The sequence below is a fragment of the Adiantum capillus-veneris genome, chromosome 7, assembly GCF_014529385.1.
Source record: "Adiantum capillus-veneris isolate H3 chromosome 7, ASM1452938v2, whole genome shotgun sequence".
NCBI lineage: Eukaryota > Viridiplantae > Streptophyta > Polypodiopsida > Polypodiales > Pteridaceae > Adiantum > Adiantum capillus-veneris.
In genome coordinates, this window is record NC_140937.1 from 158,071,022 (window position 1) to 158,095,732 (window position 24,711).

Below are 24,711 nucleotides of genomic sequence, written 5' to 3' on the forward strand. Positions count from 1 at the left end.
CCGACGACCAATCAGGCGTAGGAGCACTGCCAACCCAGAAAGCCACTTTTTCCTCCTATTCTGATCAGTGCTCTTGACGCACAACAAAACACCTCAAGAGCCTGCTGACACCTGTGCAAATTGGCCTCATGGCCTTCCAAGTACATGGTTGGGTCGTCAGCACTGCCAACCCAGAAAGCCAATGTGTTCCTCCAGTTGATCAGTGCTCTTGGCGCTCAACAAAACACCTCAAGAGCCTGCCAACACCTGTGCAAATTGGCCTCATGGCCTTCCAAGTACATGGTTGGGTCGTCAGCAAACTCAGAGTCAAGCAACTTGTCTCCCCTAATAGGGAGGTCTAAACCGCGCAAACCAACCTCTTGTGAAGTCAGAAATCTTCTCATCGCCTCAGCATAGAAGAGAAATAGGAAGGGGGCAAGAGGATAATCCTGTCTAACCGAACGCGTGAGCATGAAGTGCTCCTCTCTTCCCCCTGCCAACAACACCTGACTGTGTGCACATCTATAGAGAGCCGACACTCCTCTGCTCCAAGTATCTGAAAACCCTATCTTGCGCAAAGTGCCCTCTAGGAAATCCCAATCAACTCTTTTGTATGCCTTCTCAAAATCGAGAAGGAGAATCACAAGGTCCTCTCCTCGGAGGCGTGCTAGGGCTGAAGTCTCCCAAAAGGTGAAGATGTTGTCAAGGATACTGCGCTCCTTGAAAAAACTTGTCTGGGTCCCATGTATAATGCTCTCAAGTAGCGGCCGAATTCTCAAACTCAGAGCCTTGGCTAAGATTTTGTAGGCTGAGTTGAGAATGGTAATGGGATGCCACTGTCGAATCCGATCCAAGGCGCCACCCTCCTTGGGGATAAGGTAAATCGAACCCTCGCTCATGCTGTTAGGCATCTCTCCAGTGTACAGGATGTGCTGGTAAGCGCTACAAAGATCCTGACCAAGCAGCTCCCATCACTCCAAGGAAAAACTGGGAGTCAAACCATCCTCCCTTGGGCAGCAGCCCTGGGGGAGTTCCCTGAGAGCCTCATGAAGCTCCTCCACCTGGAGAGGCTTCTCAAGTCTTTGATGCATCTCCTCAGTAACTAGGCAAGGCATCTGCGCCCAAACCTGCTCTCTGCATGCATTCTGATGCTCTGACTAAGGCTCAGCTGAAAGCAACTCTCGATAAAATTCAGTAGCAACTGCACACATATCCTTAGGCTTTGTGGCTACTGACCCAAGAGGTCTCCTCAACTGGCAAACACTGGTGCGCGCATGGCCAGGACCCATAGTCTCAAAGAACTCACCAGTAACTCTGTCTCCCACCTGGGTTCACTGAGAGGCGTGACGATGGAAAGCAAACTCATGGCGTCGCTCCTCAATGGTAATCAACTCTTGTCGAGCCTACTGCATGTGCTCCTCCATCCAAGGACTGTCGTGATGGCACTCCTGCATCCATTGTAGGGAACCAATGCCTCGTCGAAGCCGTTTCTCCCTCCTCCTTGGCTGCAGCCAAACGAGCTGCAGATTCCTTGAGAAAGAAGCGACTAAGCTCAGCAAGTCGAGTGGGCCACTCTACTAGGTGGGGTGCCCTGTGTGCTCAAACTCTCTGTTCAAAGCACCACCACCTGCTCTCTGAGCTCTGTATCCAGTAAAATCCTCTCAGGGATGCGCAATAAGGTACTCCCACTTGCCTGTCTGTCTGCCAAAGTAAGAATCAGTGGCTCATGATCTGAAAAGCTGCTCCCTGCCAAAATGCCTATAGATCCTCCCATGTCACAGATGTGGTCATAGAATCGATCAATCCGAGATAGATTCACACCCCCGATTTTGCGGTCAGAACAAGAGAAAGAAGGACTGGCAGGGGGTCGCCCAAAGCCTGCATGCTGCCAAACATCTGAAATCCGCAAGGTCATACATAAGCGCTCCTAGGCTGCCAACTCAGCTGCGTGCACAATAGCATGGCTGCCTCCAATTCTATCTGAGGGGTCCTCCAGCATGTTGAAGTCCCCCTCAACACACCACTGCTAGGCATTGGGCTAAGACTCCACAGTGTGTGACCAAAACTCAGCCTGTGCACTCGCATGGTTAGGCGTATAGACGTTCAGGAAGCCCATGAGGTTACTGTGAACCTGCATAGTAATCCATTGGGCCCTACGTGTACCTCTGCCCACAATGGCCTGCTGCCATGAGTCCTCAATAGTCAAACATACACCTCCCTGGATGCCTCCAAGCCCAAAAGCAGCCCACCAGAAGGTTTCATAGCGACCACGCAGAATCTGTCTACAACGCCGAATGCGTCTCTCACAAAGATGATGCTCTTGGAGCATAAATATATCAATCATATGACCCACTGGCCATCCTTGAAGCTCCCTGATGCAAGCGACCCCTCTGACACTGAAATTGGGGTCCACCTAATCCCTGCACATTCCATGAGACAATCCTCATGGGATCAGTGAGAAAAAACGGATGCTGCAACAGCAGCCAGCCGCGCTATCTTCGAGGCCGGCTTGGATGGGGAGTAATGACTGTCACCCAGGCCCAGGAAGAACGTGCAGTCTGTAGGGCTACCTCCTTTGTCGAGGAGTCCTCATGTACATATACACAGTAGGGTGTACTCTTCGTGTCAGCAGAAAAGTGGACCACAATGTGCCTACATCTTGTTGTATTTGGTGGTGTCGTAGAAAACTTGGCCAACGGCCACAGAGTCTGTATCAAATCCGTCACTCCCAAGTCTCCCGTGTGGTGAGAGAACTCGAGAGCCTGAACCTGAAGCCAGTCCGTCACTGAATCCAAGGTCCACTCAATCTGATCCTTGCCACACAGTGGGAAGGAGAAAGCAACCATTGTGTCCAGGGCTTCTGCCCCTCTAGCTGCTAGAAAAAGTATGTGAACTCTGAAGCGAGCAGCGTCAAGGTCGGGAGAAGAGTCGCCAAGGAATCCTGTGAAATCATAAAGTGAAGAAGTCCCATCGACGACAGATGTCGAAACTAGTCAGCCCACAAGGGACTGCTCCAAAAGGTGACGTCTGCACCAACAGGGGCGGGCGTCTGCAGAAAACGCTCCTCCTCTTGCGCCATGCGGCTCGTGGCAAAAGCACTGCCAAGAGACCTCCTAGCTGTCTAGGGAGGTCTTGTCCCCTTGGTCGGCTGTGCATAAGGTGAGGGGGTAAACGACAGAGCAAGGGGGCCAGTAGGTGGGATGGAGGGGGGGAGGCGGTAATGGTGGTGGTGATGCAAGCGAGGGGGTTGGGGCGGTAGGTGGAGCGGTAGGAGGAGGGGCTGCCGGTGGCGAGGCTGAGGTGGAAGGGGTGTCCGTCGGATCATCTTGCTGTAGGGGTTCGAAACGGTTCCCTGTAGGAACCCACTGCTGTTGGCCTGGTGCAGGGCGGCCACCAGGGGCGCCGAACTGGCGTGGTGGTCCTTGGCAATGACGACCATGAATCTGCTGCCAGCCCTTCTTTGCTTGGGTACCAGTCTTGGAGGATGCACCTGCCTGTGCTCTCTGTCCCTGTTTGTTGGGCTTGGGCAGCCTTAATAGGCCGGGCTTGTGTTGCGGGTCGGGGCGTCCTCTGTGGATAGGCCTTCGCAAGATGGCCCATTTGTCGACAAATGAACACTGATTCGGGAGGCCCGAATGCTCCACATTCTGACGGAGCAACCCACCACTCACCCAAGTAGTAAAACAACCTTCTGAAGGGTGTGGGTGTCTCGAACCAGAACGCGGAGAGTAGGTATGCGTGTTACCTTGGCAGCAACAGAAGCTGCCCTGCGAGGTGTCTCCAAGATAGTCTCAATCTCGGAACCTATCCTAGAAAGGAGTGGGAGGTACTCTTTCCTTAGGCCAGTGAAGCAGATTGAGATGGGTAGGTGAGAGGTCTGCCTCCTTGACAATAGCATCGGTAGCCGGATCGAAACCATGGCGCCACTATCAAAAATGAGCTCTAGCCCTGCTAAAAGGCGGGCCTTGAGAAGGTCACGCACCGCACCCCCCCTCTGCTAGGTTGGGTGCCCATGATCTTGCAAATAACAGAGGTGGCCTGAAGATGCACCACCTCAGCCTCTAAACTCACTTGCTCTGTCGGCGAAAGAGCAAGTCGGATGGTGGGCTCGGTGGGGTCGAGCGAGGGGACTTCCTCGGAGTCCCTTTGTGGCGGGGCATGAGCATCCATCCGTGTCTGCTACCGGTGGCGGGGGTGGTGACGACGCGACCTTTGCTGCTGCGAGTCGTTTTCTTGAAGGGAGACCGAGCACCAAATCGAAGGCCGTAAAAATGAAGGGGTGGGAGGTACGGATAAGGCGGGCTAGAGGAAGGCAGTGTGCAAAGAGGAAGGGGCAATGCGAGCAATAGGTTGGGGGTGCGAGTGTGTGCGCGCGCAGCGCGTGCAAGAGCAGGGCGGGGGGTTTGTCGAAGAAGAAAAACAAAAAGGGCAGGGGGAAGCAAGCAAGTCGGGGGTGGGGGGTGTAGGGGGACAGCAGGCGGCCGAGGAGGGTAGCATGCGGCAGTGGTGGTGAGCGGGCAGTGCGAGAGGGTAGGGCTGGGCAGCGCGTGAGGGGAGAGAGGGAGCAGCGAGGGTGAAGAGGGCAGAGCTGCAGGCAGGGGGTGGGCAGTGCCTGAGAGGAGGGGGAGTGGGTAATGTGAGCTAGCAGGGGTTTGGGGGGGGCAGCACGTGGGACAGAGCGGGGAGGGGGCAGCGATGGCGGGGAGAGCAAAGCAGCGAACGACTTCCTGTGAGGTAGAGCACCAGAATTTTTTGCTGGACTCGTCTTTGCTCAATCTCTGGATGGAGGAACACTATTATGTGTCTCTGGGTGTCTCTCCTGGTCAGTGAGCCTCTCTCTCTGAGTAACCCTGCTCGATGTCACTAAATCTCTAGTAGATAAGAGTCCAAGGCATCTTCGATCCCAAAATCTTATAACTCTAGATAGAAGCCCAAAACCCTCTCTAAAGAGCCAGTGAAGGTGGCCACATATCTCATAGTATGCTGTATAGTGGCATATATAATGGAGCTCTGTCTCTGGCTCTTTGTAACACAGCTGGCACAATGTATCCTCAGCTGAAATGCCTCGAAATTGGCCAATCTCAATCTCCGAAAACTAGTGTGATGATGTCCGAATCTGTTCAAAACTTCAATAGCACATCGTAAGCCGCAAGACAAGTGAGTGTCCATGTAGGGAGGCCTAGATAAGAACCCATCCCTTGTGAGCTGGAGAAAATGCTCTTTGTATGTAGTCATCTTCGTGCTCAGCTCGTGTATAGGTTGTATCCATGTCCTCGGGGTATCCAAGTGAAATAGATTCTATCGTATAAGTCTAGTGACCTCCCTCTGTGTCAGAGAGAGAGGGGGTGCATCTAGAGAATACTGAAAGGGGGGGAGCCTGTCCATAGAGAAACCATGTAGCTCAAACCATGCTGCCATTTGTGCACACTAACGTGATGTATCTCCCTGTGTTGTCAAGTGCCGTTAGGACTCTAGAGCCAGCCGAGCATAAGGATCTCGTGGGAGTTCCCATAAGCTGTGTGTGAATGCCACTGATCTCGTAAGAGCCTCAACCACCAAAGGAGGGGCGGCCCACTCTACTTGGATGATCGCATGGGGAACCGAGGCCTTAGCCTTGATCATCCTGGAGATCATGGAGATAAGTGGCCTCTCCATGTCTCGCCACCCATCTGTATGTCCATGCTGACGACGATGATGATCTACTGAGGGTCCCCATATCTGCACTCCATATAGCATAGCTGAGGCAACCAAAGTATCAAAAGGCCATAGCTTGGTGCGAGGCTCTGGAACTGAACTTGTTAATACACCCTCTCTAAACCTCCCAAAGCTGTGTATGCTCTAGTTAGTCTAGTCTCTACCACTCTCGTCATGGAGAAAATCGGGCCACTAAAAACCACCCCAAGGTAGTGTGCATACTTGTATATTCCACTCGGTCCTGTCCATAAGTAAAACTGGGTGTTGATCACCTGAATCATTGCATTGTAGTATTGAATACCATAGCCTTGGTCTTCCCAAGGTTAACAGACATACCAGTATCCTATGCAAATGTGTGTAAAGCGTCAAGATGGCGTTGCATCCCCTTATGTGAATCTAAAATAAGCACAATATCATTTGCATACCACAATAGGGTATCCATATCCTTGCCAATTGTACTCCTCTATCTCCCTCCCTTTTTATGTAGTTTGAATCCTCATCCATATACATACCAAAACAGTGGGGAATAGTGGGCAGCCTTGTTTCACCCCCAGGGTGGTCTCGTACGGTCGTGTACATTTTGTCCACGTACGAAGACGTATGGTACTCATCGAACTAGAAAATTTTATGTCGTACGACATGGTTACGTACGTTCAAAAATAAAAACACACAATTCTTAAGCCTAGATTTTACACTTTAGACAATTAGACAATTGATTATCACATTGGACAAGAAGGCAACTTGCAAGTGCCAAGTGCCGACACTCCAGTCGACAATCTAGACAATGAGACACAATGGGCATGAACCACGATTCACATTACATATGTCATAAATCAAATAGCTAAGTTGAGATTTGATAATCGAGATGATACAAAAAAGTAGGCCTTTTAAGCCTCAATTGTGCAAAAAGTGGAAGTAGGTGTTGGGTGCTTTAGCTATGGAGGCATGGTGGTGCAGGCGTGCTACAGCAGAGAGCGAGAAAGAAAGAGAGAGAGATTGACTCAGCTTGCAAAAAAGAACACGCTACATCTTTCTTTAATTAAGTTCTTTACATATATATATCTTTTGTGAAATGCTATCAACCATTCTTTGACTCATGCAAACTCCACTAAGCCTCTGCATGTGTGAAGAGGTGTTCCCACAGGCTAGACATCATTGCAAAGGGCTTGGATACCCAACAACCCCCCCTCAAGCCCAAACCACTGACAATGGACTCGAGACAGACAGACCATGGCAGAGTTCATTCACCTGAAACCATGAGTAGAAGACCCCCCCTTGACAATAACATAGGTGTGTGTGTGTGTGTACTTCCCTCAAACAACTATCGGTGTGAGACATACCAGAACTCGACCAAACAACAAAGGGTGGTCTTACCATTTTATTTTATGGCAGTCTATAACCCATACAATTATTGAAAAAAAACTGACATAATGGAATCATAAAGACAGACTAAAGAAAATCAAAACTACAAGACATCACTTTCTACGAAAAGCATTGGTGCTGCATCGTCTTCAGCACCTTCAACCATATTGATCTGTCGCTTGTTCTTCTTAAAGCATTTGTCCGATGGATGATTAGTCTTTCCACAATGGGTGCAAGGATTTTTGCTGAAATAATCCTTGGTTTGATGATTGTTGTGTCCACATATAGCACAAGGTCTAGTGCTGGTAGTAGACCTGGTGGAATTGGCAATTTAAGTGCAACCACGGGCTGCATATGCAGCTGGTACGAAAGAGCTGCTTCGTGGTACTCGCTTCTCTTCTTCCTGCAATGAGTTAACAATACCATCCAAAGAAGGCAGAGGATCTTTCTCCTTCAAAATAGTGACAATTTGACGAAATTCTGCAGGGAGACTATTCAGAAAAACGGCTATAAGGTCTTTTTCTGGCACAGGGGCTTCAACATAAACTACTTGTGTTTTGATGCTCTTCAGTCTAATAGCTAAAGCTGCAATATTTTCATCTTCACGCATGCGAATAGAATATAATTCCATTTTTGAACTCATTTTTGAATACTTAGCTTTGGCACCGAAAAGCTTCTCTAACTCTATCCAGGCAGCACTTGAAGAATCAACATCATCCAAATAATGAATAAAGTCGTCTTCTAAGGAAGTTAGAATGATACCAAAAGCTTGTTCGTCTTTCCTCTGTTGCTCGACAAATAATGTCCTTGTAAATGCAGCGGATGTGCCATATTCGTCGGCTGCGAGAGGCTTGACCACGTTCCATAGGTTTTTCCGCATCAAATAGCCTTTACCTTTGATCTGCCAAGTGTGGAAGGCTGGAAGCCAGATCCATTAAACTTATCCACCTTTGATGCCATGCTTGATATGCTTTGTGATATGCCAAAAAAAACCCTTGCTTATCAACCTCTCAAGCGGTGTTTTGAAGTGCTTTGGAAATCCCACTGATTAATGTGCAAAAGTCGATAAAAACTTCTTGGCAGGTTTCTCTACTGTCTGTCCATATCTTGGCGTACTTACATGATATTTGTTGATGGTTGCAATTGCTACAGACTTCAGATTTGTTGAGTCTTCAACACTCGATAGCATTTACCAAAATGCAATTGATGGTGGAGATTTTACTTGAGGCTGCAACCTTTACAGGTGTGAAAGCCCTCTTGCTTGAAGTTTTAAATTGGGTTGGCCACTGTGAATAGGTAGTGTGAAAGGATTAACAAAGAAGGAAAATAATGTCGATTCTGGAGCAGACAACGCCGAGATGACGAATTTGCTTTGTAGCAGGCTAAGGAGGCTTAATTAGGAGACGCTCAAGTGTTGAAATTTCACCAGGATGCTAAAGCGACCTTGTTGATGGCAGTTGCAACCGAATCCGAGCAGGTCCACAAAACCATCCTCTTCTCTGCAAGAAGCGGTTCCCGCGAGGCTGAGTCGAGAGCCGAGGCCCGGTAGGGCTCTGATACCAGTGTTGGGTGCTTTAGCTATGGAGGCATGGTGGTGCATGCGTGCTACAGTAGAGAGCGAGAAAGAAAGAGAGAGAGATCGACTCAGCTTGCAAAAAAGAACACGCTACATCTTTCTTTAATTAAGTTCTTTACATATATATATCTTTTGTGAAATGCTATCAACCATTCTTTGACTCATGCAAACTCCACTAAGCCTCTGCATGTGTGAAGAGGTGTTCTCATAGGCTAGACATCACTGCAAAGGGCTTGGATACCCAACATTAGGGGCAACGAGAGAGAGAGAGAGAGAGAGAGAGAGAGAGAGAGAGAGAGAGAGAGAGAGAGAGAGAGATGAGGCTCAAGGCATGTGAGAGGTGAAGGGGGGGGGATCCTAGGCTAGGTGGGAGGGATCTATGCCAAAAGGCAACCCAAAAACCTCCAAAAAAAAAGCACAGTCAAAGTTCTCAAAACTGTCAAACTGACTGTTGACTGGTCAAACGGACTAAAAAATCCACCGGACGGATCGGACGCCTTGACCGGACTAGACGCCACCGGACGCCTCGTTCTGTCCGTCGGATGAGAACAACCCTGTTCACCCCAATGATGGAGTGAATAATCTCTGACATCCCTTGGGGCATACACACTCTTCTTGTAGGCTGTAACTGTCGTATACAAGGCCATGATCCCCCATATGAGCTCTACAGGCACTCCCAGCTCTTGCAGTTTGTGCATCAATCTGCCTCTCAGAACTGTATCAAAAGCTTTGCGGAAATCCACAAAGCTACAATAAATCCTCCTCCCATGAAATCTGCCCTCCTCAAAAATAGCTTGTAGTGTGAGACTCTTGAAACCAGTCTGGCCTGGTGCTCAGATGTCCTCTCTTTCTACCCATCTGCGCAGCTCATACTCAATGATGGATGCATATAATCTGGTTGGTGTGTGTCCATTCATGTTAGTGCCCATGCAAACGAGAGAGAGAGAGAGAGAGAGAGAGAGAGAGAGAGAGAGAGAGAGAGAGAGAGAGAGAGAGAGAGATGTACCTTAACAATCCGGTAGACATCACGACAACCAGCACTTGTGACAGTAAGTGCTGAGTTACAGAGTACAAAAGATTTGAAGCGGAAACTTGAAGTACTTTCCACTGGATATGAGCAACTTCAAGATTCATTGGCAACAAAAGAGCAAGAAATTTCTGAGTTGAAAGGGTAGCCTGAATTGAGTTGTGTATTTTCACATGCAAGGACCGTGTTATACTGTAGATGCAAGGACCTTAACCTATTATTGAAGCATTTTGAATCCCTGCTTAATGTAGCTTTTCTTTTGCCTCACTCAACATAAATAGTTGATGATTATGAATGCTCCATGCATGCAGTGTTTGTCAGATTGATATCTTGGGCATATTCTATGTCCCTACATGTTATATTGCTTGTTGGAGTCCAATTCATGTTAGTTTTTGTGTTGCAGAGCGTTGTTGAAATGTTCCCAGCAATTGAACATGAAGGCTGATGGTAAGACTTCACCTACATTTCAGGCCATGCAATCAAGTGGTTCAGAGAAGGAAAGGGTCAACAAGGCAGAATCAATAGACCGTACCTTTCCTCTGGAATATTTTGCTTTGAACAAGCAGGTGGAAATTCCTTTGACTTCTGAAGAGGCCAATCTTTTATCAATGTCACCAACCAAGCCCTCGAGAGTTTTGAAGGAGACATTTTTAGGTGTTATTCTCCATGTATAGTTTGTTGCAATTACTAGTTACTAGAAAATATAAAGGTTATGTTTTTAGATGTGATAAATAGATTCTTACTACAGTTTCTGTGTCAGCACAGATGGGGTAGTAGAAGATGAGCTTTTGGAGATACCCATTGAGTCGCAGGTCAAATGGCTGTTTTTCTGGAGGGTCATTTGATTTTCGCTTATGTCAAGATCTAATAATTGTTTTGCTCCAGGAGAGCTTTTCTGGTCATACTAGCCCGATTTCAAGATGCCGATTTTCTGCTGGGGGTGGCAATATTGCTAGCGCTTCAGTTGATGGGACTGTAAGGTGCTTTTGCTAATGGTTAATTTTGATCTCAGGAAGCTTAGTCTTGCCATGCTAATACATTTTTTTAAACAGAATCTGGAACTCTGACCCAGGATCTTCAACCTCAAGAAATGCTACCATCTATTGTGGCGCAGAAGTGTTATCTTTAGAATGGGACTTCAAATCTGACCGCTTGGTATTTTGCAGTCATTCAAATTCTCTCTTGTTATGCTGATGAACGTATTGAAGACTGGTCCAGGAACCAGCTCTAACATGGTATTCTCTCATAAGTTGGCATTATCTAGTTGCTCATAGGTACAGCAGAACGAGGTATCAAAGCCTGGAATGTGGATGCCAAACGTGTTGTTTGCGACTTTACTACCGAGATTGCATTTCCACGGTAACGTTCTGTTGTTTACATGGAAAGTGATACGTGTAGAATTTCAAAGGTTCATGGGATATTTACTTGGGTAAAGTATTGTTTGTTGGTTTTGGAGAAATCAACAAGCTGGTGTGACACTAACGCTTTTAGAATGTATTGTGAACCAGTTGGGCCCAGAGTCAAACCTGGATGGTGGGACATTCTGAATAATTTATCTTAAAAAGTGACGCCTGGTCTATTTGATGTGGGTAGTAGTCAATAACTCTGCAGCTCATACTCATGAAAGATCAAACATAGTGCACTTTTACCCTCCCCAAAGTTCACAAGATCTGTCTAGGATACTTTTTTGAAGCTTCACTTTTGATTTGTATAAATATTCTCATATCTGGCGGTCTTGAGATGCTCCAAAAAGGACATGCACAACTAGAGCGCTAATCATGGAAAAACCGTTTGCTAGAGCAGACAGAGAAGGTAAAGATTTCGAAGCAACAAGGTTTATAGCCTTCAGTGGCTATATGGGCCTGTCAGCTGAATATATGGTTGCGCTGATATAGGGTAATCCCAACTTTTGCACATTGGGCGAAGAAAGCCTACCCCTCAAAACCCTCGGGAGATCGAAGTCCATGACCACACCAAAAAGATGAGTAGAGCTGTTGCCAAGCAAACTGTTACTGCTTGGAACCACGGGAAAAAAAACACAATTTTTTATCCTTGACAACGTGGATATCTACGTGCATGTACATAACATATATATCTGAGGTCTAGCTGAGTCTTCTGCTTCAAGCTGTAATTCAACTCGTGATGTTGACGTGAAGTTAGAGGCTGGTTGTAGCAATGAGAAAATTGTCACTCTTTAGCCTTCAGTGGCTATGGGCCTGTCAGCTGAATATATGGTGGCGCCGATATAGGGTAATCCCAACTTTTGCACATTGGGCGAAGAAAGCCTACCCCTCAAAACCCTCGGGAGATCGAAGTCCATGACCACACCAAAAAGATGAGTAGAGCTGTTGCCAAGCAAACTGTTACTGCTTGGAACCACGGGAAAAAAAACACAATTTTCTATCCTTGACAACGTGGATATCTACGTGCATGTACATAACATATATATCTGAGGTCTAGCTGAGTCTTCTGCTTCAAGCTGTAATTCAACTCGTGATGTTGACGTGAAGTTAGAGGCTGGTTGTAGCAATGAGAAAATTGTCACTCTTTATTATATTTTGTACTCATCTGGAACCGATCTGCAATTGGCATTGCGCTTCAAAAATCAGGGATATATGTGGATTGTTGACATTGGAATTGCCATGGTGAGGAGATGCCTTTACTCCAGCTGTTCCTGTCAAAGGTGAAAAACAACAGATTTTCTTTGTAGACGGAGGTAGCTAGGAAAGCATCCCAGATTTTTATTGTAGTACGATACATCATTAATTGGTTTGAAGAAGGGAGAATCGTCAACTCGAAAGCGCCAGTGAGGTAATTGTTTGCAAAAGCACTCTCAAACTATACCCATGTCTTCGGAGCAGAAGGTTTGGCAAAGAGGACACTCCACCATTGCAGAGCATTTTCTTTAAGAAATCCGGCAACTCCAGAAAGCTTTATGTGTTGTGAAGAAATTGTTAAGCTTTTGGTCTATACTGAACTCCACCGAACGTGTCGGATTGTACTGTGTAACCACCATCTAAAAATGGTTTGGGGCCAAGCAACATGGGTGGAGAATAATAGGGTGTCATAGTGTGATGACGTGAAGATGAGATGGGCAAACATCCTGCCTTATTTTCATTTTTAGATAGTGTGTTTGAAGGACAAGAAGAGTGTGGTTGCAGATGCCTTATCTCAGAAGCCACAAATATCCGCAGTCAAAGCAGTGTTCCACGACTTTGATAGATGTGAGAGCATCAGTATCAAGGCGGATTTTCCTCGCTCGTTGCTGCTGCTGCTGCGCTACCTCGTCCCCTTCGCTCGCCATCACCTGCACCCTCACCCCCTCCTGCGTTCGCTGCCCCCTCCCCATCACCAGCGCGCTGCCCTGCTGCCTCGCGCTGCTCCCGCTTGCTGCCTCCTGCCGCCCGCTGCCTTCGCTCCCAGTCCTCTCGCTGCCGCTGCCCTCCATTCCGCAAGCTGAAACACACCCCAATCCCCCCCCCCCGCCGCCCCCGTTTCCCCCCCTTTTTTTTCTGCCTTTCGTCGGTGGTTGTTCCTGCTCGTTGGCCGTCCTTCGCTTTAGCAGGCAAACGCCCTTTCCCGCCTTCCTCGCAGGAGCAGACACAGATGGAGGCTCCTGCTCCACCCCAGAGGGACTCACAGGAAGCCCCCTCGTTCGACCCCGCCAAGCCCACCATCTTACTTGCTTTGTCGCCAACAGAGCAAGCGAGCCTTGCAGCAGAGGTGGAGCGCCTTCAAGCCACCTCTCTCATCTGCAAGATTATTGGCAGTCGTCCCAGTGGAGGAGAGGTACGCGACCTCCTTCAGGCTCGCCTTCTAGCAGAGGTGGGGAAGATCATTGACATCCAGCTTCTCGGGCCAGGATACTATCAGATTGAGTTTGAGATACTATCAGATTGAGTTTGAGACTCTTGAGATGGCTGCCAAGGTCACCTCGATGAGCCCGTTGGCCATCTGAGCAGTTAGAGCTCACTTCCGACAGTGGTGCCATGGTTTCGATCCAACATCGGATGTTCTTGCCGAGGAGGCAGACTTGCCTATTTCGTTCGGTTTGTTTCCCTGGCCTTAGGAGGGCGCTTGTTTCCAGGATTGGTTCCGAGATCGGGACAGTCTTGGAGACCCCGCGCACGAAAACTTCAGCTGCAGCCAAGGCTGCTGGTGTGCCTTCAGTATGCATTCTGGTTCGTGACACTCACTCTCTCCTGAAGGTGGTCCTACCCAGGGTGAGTGTGGGGTGGTTACTCCAGAGGGTGGAGTATTCGGAACTCCCGAACCAGTGCTTCATTTCCAGGCAGATGGACCACTTAGCGAAGGCCTGTCCTCGCAAGAGATCTCCACCCACAGTGCATGCGTTCTGGTTCGTGACACTCACTCTCTCCCGAAGGTGGTCCTACATAGGGTGAGTGGGGGGTGGTTACGCCAGAGGGTGGAGTATTTGGGACTCTTGAACCAGTGCTTCATTTCCAGGCAGATGGACCACTTAGCGAAGGCCTATCCTCGCAGGAGATCTCCACCCACAGTGCATGCTCAACCCCCCAAGGCTGAACATGCCGAGCAGACAGGTATTCGGGACACACAGGCTGGTACCTCGATAGAGGCCAGCGATCAGCCAGCTGATGGCTGACAACAGGTGCCCGACCGCCATCGAGAGGGACGGGCTCGTTACAACTCAGCAGCATTTGGGTCCCGACAGGGAACCGTTTTGACCCCTATAGCAGGAGTCCTATGAGGAGCCCCTCTCCACCTGAGCTTCTGGCAGAAATTAGGGTTTCTGCTGTCCGCCACGTCATCACTTTGTGACATACCCCCCTCTTGAAAGCATTGTAATCGACCGCAATTACGCCTGTAAAACCGACAAAAGCTATAAACCGTCTTAGCAGACACTGACTGTTAGTACCTACGTACTAGGAACACACATCTAGCACATGTACAAAATCGACAGTCACATCACAGGACATCACAGGACATCACATGACATTCAACATTCATTCGGATCTTAGAGCATGATTTATCGGCAATGTAGCTAGCAATCACATCTAGGTCCAATCGGGACCTCATCGATGTCCGATTGACTAACCCCTATTGCAACCACGTCAATTCGAGATCAAGTAGACCAAAATGCTGCAGTCATTTCGTCTATCAGTTCCTGCACTCAAAAGAAGTGAAGAAACAAATCAGTATCATTATCAGGAATTCCATTTCATAAAGTCATCTAGCAGAATACTGTCAGCTATCAGTATCCCTGAAGCTCAAAGAGACATCAGTGACTTTAGTATCAAAATCGAGGCATCTATTGACAAAGGAGCGGAGTAACTCCCCTCTTGTGCATCCCACTGCACCAGATCTCCGGCCAAGCTGAATTTTGGGTTCCGTTTGGAGTAGACTATGCTAAACCAAAAATTCGAGGTAAAGTTTCACAATCCGAGGAGTATCTGCTAGGTCCTCCTCCTCCATCCACTTCGCATCAAATGCAGAAAAGTTCTTGAACTTAACCAAGAACCGCCTTCGGACTTTACCTTTCTTCGTATCGTTATGTGCCAAAATCTGTTCAGGAACAAGGATCTCCTCGTTTTCTTCCACTTCGGGTTGCTCATCAGGCTCCCCATCATCAGACACATCACCCTTAACAGGTTTCAAGAGACTCACATGCAATGCATTGTGAATCCTCCAAGTATCTGGCAGTTTCAATCGGAAGGAGACATCATTTATCTTGTCAGTGATCTGGAAAGGTCCGTAGTATCGCATACTAAGCTTTGGAAAAAGCCTCTCCTTTCCCTTTTTCTTTCGTAGGCGTGCCTTCTCAAAAGGTAAGAGCACCCAATCATCCTTCTTCAATTTCAAGTCGCGACAATGGCGATCCGCTGCCTTTTTCTGTCGTTTTTGAGACTCTTGCAAAGTCTCGCGAACCTTGGCAAAAGCCGTATCCAAATCTCGCGAATAGGATGGAACCTTCGCAGCACTTTCAACAATCTCACATGGCGTCTTCCCCGTCGAAGAGTGTATCGTGTTATTGTAGGCAAAGGTAAGTTCTTTTCCCATTGAGTCTTCTGATCCGAGATACAAGACTTCAATAAATCTAAAATCATTGAATTGGCAATCTCAAATTGCCCGTCAGTCTGCAAATGGAACGATGACGAGAACTGCAACTGTGTGCCAATGTTCTCCCAAATTGCCTTCAAAGCACTCATAAATCTGGGGTCTCTGTCGGAGATAATCGTCTCAGACATGCCATGTAATCGGAAAATCATCGTGATCTTTGTGTGTTCTCGGGAGATCAAAAATGAAATCCATTTCAATACTTTTCCCGGGGCGGGTGGGTATGGGTAAAGGCTTTAACAATCCTTTTGCCTTATGCCTGTCAAACTTGACCTTCTGGCATGCCAAGCAACTGCGCACAAACTCTTCCACATCTTTCTTGAGTCTCGGCCAAAAGAAATATCTCTCTACCCCTTTCATGGTGGTAGCTATGCCGCGGTGACCCGTAAAAGGTGGACAGTGGCATTCAGTCCTAAACTTTTCCCTCAACGGTTGTGTAACGCACAACATAGTCTTTTTCATTAAGTAGCCTTCCTGAAGGGAGTATCCAGCTACTGTCTCCCCATCCCGTATCCGTGTGAAAATATCTGCAAAATCTGTATCTGTGGCATACTGATCGACCATATCCTCGAAGCTCCTATGATGTATCGCGGAAATAGCCAGAACCAACGGTTTCCGAGACAAAGCATCTGCCACCACATTCTTCTGTCCCTGCACATGGACAATCTGGAAGTGGAACTGTGACATGATGTTCGCCCACCGCATTTGCTTTTCCGAAAGCTGCTTCTGTGACAAGAAGTAGCACAAACTCTGATGGTCTGTAAAGACAGTAAAATCCGTTCCGAGTAGGTAATGCCGCCACTGAGTAAGAGCATGGATAACCGCCAAAAGCTCTTTCTCATAAATCTGTGCTGTCATCTCCGGCCTAGAGAACAATCGGCTCTCATAAGCTATGACATGGCCTTCTTGCATCAAGACCGCACCCAAAGTACGACCACAAGCATCACAATATACTTCAAATGACTTCTGCAAGTCCGGCAAAGTCAAAATAGGTCCCGTAGTCAATTTCTCTTTCAATGTCTGAAAGGCAGTCACCTCCGTGGGTCCCCACGAGAAAGGTACTCCTTTCTGTGTCAAGATATGCAAAGAGGAAGCAACCTCTGCAAACTTTCGTATGAACCGCCTGTAGTACGAACATAGTCCCAAGAAGCTTCTAACTTCATGGACATTCCTCAAATCGGGCCAATCACGGATAGTCTCTATCTTTGGCCGGGTCCATTTGCACTCCTGCTGCTGACACAATGTGAAACCGGCCTGTTCAATCCAAAAAGGGCGGTAGACATTACTTCAAACCTTGATTTAGCTTTCACCCATTATTAGTCGTCTATTCTACCTGTACTTTCAAGACACAACAAAGGGGAAAGGGATACAGGCTGCTAGATTGCACCTGTATGAGAAGACCGACACCAGATTGGCCCCTAACTTAGGCGCCCCTTTTGGTATTTCTTTATTGTTAAAAAAAGAGGGAATAAACACTGTGGTTCCCTACGAGCTGCCCCGCACAAACTTGGCTGAATTTCAACTGTTCCGTCCCGATTTCGGCAGCATAACTGTACTAGGATCCTTCACAGTGAGTATTCCCACGCATTGAATGACGCATACGGGCACTTTGCAAAACCTGGCGAGAATCTGCAGCACGCTGAATTCTCTGTTTTCAGCCCCGAAAATGCGCCAAATCACCCGTACAGTGGTCCCCTCGCGTCCCCAAACCTCCTGGGGGTATTAGGGACCGTTTAGGGCCAAAACCCTAAACCTGCAAAAATACACAGCAGGCTGTAATTTCGTGTTTCGGGCTCCGTTTCGCGTGCCGGTCGCATCCGTAGCAAGTCCTCGAGCTCCCGCACGTGTAGGGCTACTTGACCTTTGAATCGGACGAGATTTCTGGCGTGAAACCTCTCCGAATTCACTTGTATCTGCGGGGGATTAGCCGCTAGCTAATCCAGTACCTGTGCAAGAGGCTCTTGCCTCGGCAATCGCACATGAACCCACACAACTGTACATTGGTCAAATGAAAAGCCCACTAGAGGGGCATAACATACTGCCATAGAGGAGAGAGAGGGCAGTGCGTAGCGTGCACGGCATCACTCCTGGCACCGCACTGTACATAGGAGGGAAAGCAAGCACTCCATAGCTCTTAACCTGTGACAAAATCTGAAAATGAGCCTCTCCCAGCTTCAAATTCAGCGCCACTTCTTGTTGCATGAGGAAAGTGCACCAGAAGGTGCCACTTGGCACATTTACAAGCATTTTCCCGTTTCGCGGTTGCCGCCTAAAAATCTCCCAACCGGTTGCCCAGTTGACTTCACGGCAGAGTAAGAAAATGTTCTCCTTGTCATTCCGGAGGTAATGACGCAAACACATTTTTAGGTCCCAAAATAGCAATTTCCTAAATTTTAGGAGATGCTGCCATTGTATCTTTCTAGGTCATCTGAACCCCTTCGTACACTGCAGCCACACCCATAACTGAAATGTAGCCTTTGTAGCAAAGGATTCCACTTTGGCTAGTCAATGACCCCACTTTGGCTAACCATAGTCCTTGTCCAACCTTAGTGCTCTCTTGCCCACAGGCCTGGACTCCCTCTGGACAGTTCCACACTAGCTATGCAATGCAGGGCAGTTAGATTTCCCGAGGGGTGTTTCCAAAAAGTGAAAGTAAATAGATAATAAGAAAGAAATCAACAAAAAGGATAGATAGTAGTCACACGTTGGTGACACAATGTGTCCCAAAAAGTGTATCTCTCGTAGGAAAAATTCACTTTTCTTTGCATTAATCACTAGCTTGTGATCTCGTAATGCCTGAAAGACTTGAAGCAGATGATCTCTGTGTTCTGCCTCATTCTTGGAGAAAACAATGATGTCGTCAAAGAAAGTGCCAACAAATAGCCTGTACTTGAGGTTCATCAAGTACAATCTCTAAGCCCTTCATTTATCAAAGTCGCTTTCTCGGCCCGGTAGTCAACCACGGCGTAGTTCTTGTGGTACCAAGGGATCCTGAGTAGAACGTCACTCGCGTGCCCTGAACACCCCTGTCATTGCAAACGAAGTTATCCAATGCTCGGACTCATCCTGGGCCTCTTGGAGCTCGTAATCTCGACACATGCCAATGCAACCTCTGCTACTTTCCAAACTGACTGGACATCAAATTGACCACTTAGGGATATGTCCACAATATCGTCAATCACCCCACGGTCGATGGAGGCTCTTGCCTGTTCATGCAAGAATTCATTCGGATGTAATGGCAACATCCCATTCGGGTGCCAGTCGAACTATCTCCGCCTGTGGCGTCAGTCTGTCGGGCGTAATTCCAAATCGAGCCGCCAATTCCAAGTGAAAAGAAGTTGGCCTTGACTCCTTCAAAAGAGCTTCCTGATCCTTCACTTTGCCCCAAAAGCGGCAAAGTTTGTTTGTAGTGTCATTCATTAGATTCGGTGCAGGTCCCACGCCATGTGGTACCAGTTCTGCTTTTCTATCTGCCTTTTCTACCATGTTCCTTAGCTGCTGTCGAACTCTCAGGCCTGTCGTCGTCTTTATCATTCTGTTCTTTCTGTGCCTTTTTAGGGCACTTCGCGGAGATATGTCCATGTTCCTCGCATCCAAAGCACTTCCCCTCTCTGATGAAGCGAGCTCTCTCCTCAGGAGTAAGCTTGGGTAGTGCATCCCTTTTCTCTGGGTTGCTCTTTTTCTTTCTACTTTCATTCCCAGAAGTCTGTTCGGCTCGTTGTGTCATGGCCTCATCTGTGGGGTAGGTCAGACTACCAGAGTGAATGGCAAAGCCCTGCTTTGCATGACTCATCAACTCCTGAATAGAAGCTGACTTCTGTTCCAAGCAGTGATCTCGGATCTCAGTAGGTAGACCCAAGGTAAACCGCTCAATCTGTTCTTTGAACGAGATCTTCTTGAATGAAGAGGCGGGTAGAAAAGAGCTCCAGAATCTTTCACAATAAGCATTGATTGTATCTTTCTTGGTCATCCGAAGATGGTTCCAAGCAGTTCGTACATCTTGTTCATATTCTTGCGTCAACTAAGAAGAAATAAAAAGCTTCTTAAATTTCAGCCATTTAATTGGCTGAGTCTTGTTTAAAAGAAGAGTGGACCACCAAGTACGAGCATTCCTCTTAAAGTAAGAGGCAGCTCTCCGAACCTTGGAGTGCTCTGAATAGCGTCCTCCCGCGAAAGCAAGGTCAAACTGCTGTATAAAAGACAAAGCCTTCGAAGCATCTGAGTATCCTGAAAAAGTATCAAACTTGATAGAGTGGCCACCTTCCTTAAACTCTTGGACTTTCTTGCTTTTATCTTCGAGAAAGTCATACTGGTTAGCTTTGTAAAAGAAAATTTCTTCTTGTTCGCATAAAAATTTCCGTCATCGGAATCTGAGTTGTCTGTAGACGAGTCCTCAGTAGAACTGTTAGTCTCTGGGCGAGATGCAGCCTCCTTTGTCTTTTTCTTGCCCTTTCCGAAGCTTTGTTTCTTGCTTCGCTTTTTGCTTTTTCTGTCTTCTTCACTCGAGTCTGAAGAGCTAGAAGAACTGTCAGAAGAAGAAGAAGAACTGGGTAAGCCTTCAAACTTGACACGCTTGTTCTGTTTCTTTGCCTTGTCGAATGTTGACCGACGACCCAAATATCCCGGGAAGTCAGTGCCTTTCTTTTGCTTTTTGCCATGCTTTTTGCCATGCTTTTTGTCTTTTTTTTGCACGTCGAAAAGCTGAGCAATCCGTGCATCAACCACGTTCTCCAGTTCCTTCTCCGTATATTTCTTGGAGGCAGAAGGTTTCTTGAGAGCGGTTTCGGGAGTGGTGTTGTGGTTCTCTGCCACTCCATCTGTACCTCTTTCAAAGAGGTCTGGTTCATATATTTTGCCATGTTCGGGTCCTTGGCAAAATTGAGCATCATCTTTGTTGCATCGCCAATCAATTGACGACGCTCCATCTCCTGTTGCTCCGCCTAAGTAGGCCTAGGCGGGCCATACTCCGTGCCGGAATCTTCGTTGTGATCCCTGCCCGCATCGCTAGATGCAGAGGGAGTCGACTGATCATTGCCTGAAGCCATAGGTGCCGCGGGAAAAAAAATTGGGGATCGGATTTCCCGTAGAAGAGAAATCGGCCGTGCTCTGATACCACTGTAACAGACTTGGATACTCCAAGTCAAGAATCAACCGCGACAGCACCAAATAACCACTTCAAAACAATTCACATATCACAATAGATTTGCACTGGCCTGGCGGAGTTCCGTGCCTAGAGATATTGGCCCCAAAGACTGGCGCCCCTTTCGGTATTTCTTTTTATGTTAATCAGTTCAAAGTACAAGAGAGTGGGTCGGGATTCACTCTCAGACTCTGCGTCCAGATGCTCTGAGAAGTGAAGCCCTCACCACATATTTAAAGGTACAAGGGATGCCCAAAAGCAGAGCCCCAAAAGCTTTTAAAATAAAAAGCATCAATTCTCTCTCTCTTAGAGAGTCTTTTTTAATAAAAAAAGCAAGTTCTCTCTCTTTCTCATGGCGTGGAGAAAAAAGCAAGATTCGCGTCGCTCATCATTCAATTTTTTTATAAAAAAAAAGCCTCCGCGATTTCCGAAATTAGGGTTTTTGGTAGAAATTAGGGTTTGCAAGAATTTTAGGGTTTTTGGCAAAAATTAGGGTTTTTGTTGTCTGCCACGTCATCACTTTGTGACACCCTCTCCTCCACCCCCACCTCTTGCTGCCCCCTTTCCCCTGCAGGGCCCTCAATCTCATCACCGGACCCATCCCACACTCCTCCAACACAGGGGACTAGACATACATTTGCAGGTAGATGCTCCCTTGGTAGTGCTTTCGCTATGAGCTGCATGGCTTGAGAGGGACAACCCTACTTGAGGACGCCACTTCTAGTTCAGACCTCTCCTTTTGCAACAGTCCCCCGTGGGTTGACCAGTTTTGACTTCGGCAAAGACTTCGGCAAACGCTGGGATTTTTCGAACTATAGTTTCACCCGTTTCCTACGATGACCCTTCTCTTGACCTTGAGGCAGCTTGCTTTCGAGTTCACGTCCTCTTTCTAGGATCTCGAGGCACCGACGCTCTGGATACAGCGGTAGGTTTCTCCTTTCCGTTGTGCGGCAGGGACCACACATAGTGGACCCTGCACACAGTTCCTGACTGGCTCCCCGTCCAGGCTGTTGAGTTCTCACACCACACAAGGGACTTGGAGGTGACAGAGTTGGTACATACACCTTGGCCTCTAGCCAAGTTCAATGTGACGCCGCCGGATGCAGTAGGATGTAGACACATTGTGGTGCACTTGTTTGCTGACATTGAGAGTCCCCCTGCTATGTATTTGCACATGAGGATCCTTGGACAGAGTATGTAGCCCAACGGACTGCACGCTCTGCTTAGGCCTAGGTGGGACAGTCACTTCAAATGCGTTTTTCTAGAGGTCGCTCGGATGCGGATTATTCCCCATCCAAACTGGCCTCGAAGATAGCAAGATTGGTTCCTGTTGCAGCAACGGTCTTTTCTCACCGATCCTATGAGGATTTTCTCATAGAATGTACAGGGTGTAGGTGGGCCCCAGTTTCAGCACTAGAGGGGCTACTTGCGCTAGGAGCTTTAGAGATGCCTTGTGGGTAGTATGATTGATATTCTTATGCTCTAGGAGCATCATCTTTGTGAGAGCCGCATTAGGCGATGTGGTCTGTCATAAAATCTAATATCTAACCAATCCAAATGATTTTCTCATATTAAACTGATCATTTAATGTGGGAGAATAAACAGGAACAAGGGTTAGAATATAGACATGTGCTTATGGATCTATCTCAACACGGGGCCAAGGTTAAAGGGGTCCAAATGAGAGATGGTCTGTCAAAGAGCAAGGCTAGTTAATGGGTCTTAAAGACCTTAGGGTTAGCTTTATTAAAGACCTCCAAAGGTTAGTGTTAAAAATCCTTTGACCTTCGGCAAGCTAGGGCTGTGATTGGGGTGGGAACCCGGCCCAAGCTTGAGGTGCTTGTTGTGCTTGCTGACTAAGGTGCTTGTCGTGCTTGCTGACTAAGGTGCTTAAGGTGCTTAATGACTAAGGTGCTAAGGTGCTCCATGACTAAGGTGCTTGAGGGGCTTGAGGAGTTCCAAAAGTCAAACAAGATCGCTACTCAAGGGGGGGGGGGGGGGGGGGGGGGGGGGGGACGAGCCCTCATTGTAGGAGCATGAGGGAGAACACACATACCTTCACACAAGGCAAGCTTGGTCTAAAGAAGCAACTAGGACACTTGTCAAGTTCCTCTCCATGTTGCCCTCATAGAGTGCCTAAAGCCTATTGGTTGGCCTCTCAAGGGGTCCAATGATAGTTTAGTTAATTTAATTGATTGTTTATGCATTTATCAAGTCCTCTCTCTCAAAGGGGAAAGGGGGACACTTGTCCCAAGGCTAGCATGGTTGCTTGATTTAACTAAAGCATGTGATTGGCTAAGCTTGTAGGGGTCCAATCAAATTCGCTCATAAGCTACAAGGAGGGGTCGACCAAGTGAAGCTAGGGGTGTGCTTGGGGGGTATACTCTCTCTCACACACACACACACACACACACACACACACACACACACACACACACACACACACTCACAAGCTGATTCTTGCTTGGCAAAGTGCAAGAGCTCCATCTCCTTCTCCAAGCTTGTTGAGAAGTTGAATGCAAATCCAACCAAGAGCCATGCTCCAATGCTTAAGCTTGCCATCTTCTTCATCATTATTATGCTATTATGCTATGCTATGCAATGCAAGAAGAGTGATGATAAGTGAGGAACTTCGATTTCTCGTATGTTACTTCTTCTTCCTCTTCCCTACCCTCATTCCCCGCTAGCTCTCTCCACCTTCGAAGGTGTTTGAGGCTTTGGGATTGAGGCCGGGGATGGTTAATTCTTTTACAAGATTATGCTATGCTCGTGATGCATGAAGCTTTCCATCTTCGTTGCATCACCTAGGTCACAAGGAACACAAAGATTGTATTGTACCAAGTCTCTCTTGACGGGAGAATCTATAATACAAAGGCCTATTGGAGGGGGAGACTAGCTCCGCATAAATCCGGTCCTCAATTGTTGTCAAGTTCTCTAACTCTCTCTTGTGCAAAAGTATTGTTCATGCCAAGTTAATCAAATATATGGTTATGTTGCTAATGCTAATTAAGTTCACCCTCTATGTTCTCAAATTCTGAGCACGTCCGCTGCACATTACACTTGTGGTAAAGATTGTAGAAGTCTTGCTATTTTATGCCTGTCGAACTTGACCTTTTGACACACCAAACAAGTGTGTACAAATTCATCCACGTCCTTCTTGAGCTGAGGCCAGTAGAAATAGCTTTCCACCCCTTTCAAGGTACTCTCAATGCCTCTATGTCCAACAAAAGGAGAATTATGGCACTCCGTCCACACCTTTTTCCTCAATTTCTTAGTTACACACAACATGGTCTTTCTCATCAAATAACCTTCCTTGATAGTATAACCTGCAACAGTCTCCCCACTTTGAATCCGGTCAAAGATACCTACAAGACTCATCAAGCATTTCATCAAAGTTTTGGTGATGTATCGTTGAGATGGTTGATACCTGTGGCTTTCGAAACAATGCGTTTGCCACCAAATTCTTCTTTCCTGTAACGTAAACAATCTAGAAATGAAACTCGGACAAAATGTTCACCCATGTCGTTTTTTTATTTGAAAGTTGCTCCTGGGAAAAGAAGTATCTCAAACTTTGATGATTTCTGAACACTTGTGAAATCTGCTCCAAGCAAGAAATGTCTCCATTGAGTCAGCACGTGAATCACTACTAGTAGCTCCTTTCGTAGATATGTACAACCCATGTTCACCCATCTCATTTGCTTATCTGAAAGTTTCTTTTGGGACAAGAAGTATCTCAAAACTTTGATGATCTGTGTAAACACTGTGAAATCTGCTCCAAGCAAGAAATGTCTCCACTGAGGCATGACATGGCCCTCTTGCATTGAGACCGCTCCTAGTCCA

General features: G+C 47.3%; 1 protein-coding gene across 5 annotated transcripts in view; it reads left to right on the forward strand.

Moving 5' to 3' along the window:
- LOC147454909 (uncharacterized) overlaps positions 1 to 24,711 on the forward strand; it is a 116,761-nt gene that overhangs the window by 60,763 nt on the left and 31,287 nt on the right. For 4 of the 5 annotated variants that reach the window (XM_086516728.1, XM_086516724.1, XM_086516725.1 and 1 more), the window contains exons 3-8: positions 9,640 to 9,782; positions 10,042 to 10,292; positions 10,404 to 10,450; positions 10,524 to 10,618; positions 10,691 to 10,793; positions 10,903 to 10,997. In XM_086516728.1, the coding sequence (XP_086372854.1) occupies positions 9,640 to 9,782; positions 10,042 to 10,292; positions 10,404 to 10,450; positions 10,524 to 10,618; positions 10,691 to 10,793; positions 10,903 to 10,997 (734 nt within the window). The remainder of the gene's footprint in view (positions 1 to 9,639; positions 9,783 to 10,041; positions 10,293 to 10,403; positions 10,451 to 10,523; positions 10,619 to 10,690; positions 10,794 to 10,902; positions 10,998 to 24,711) is intronic. The other variant, XM_086516727.1, reaches the window with a different exon arrangement.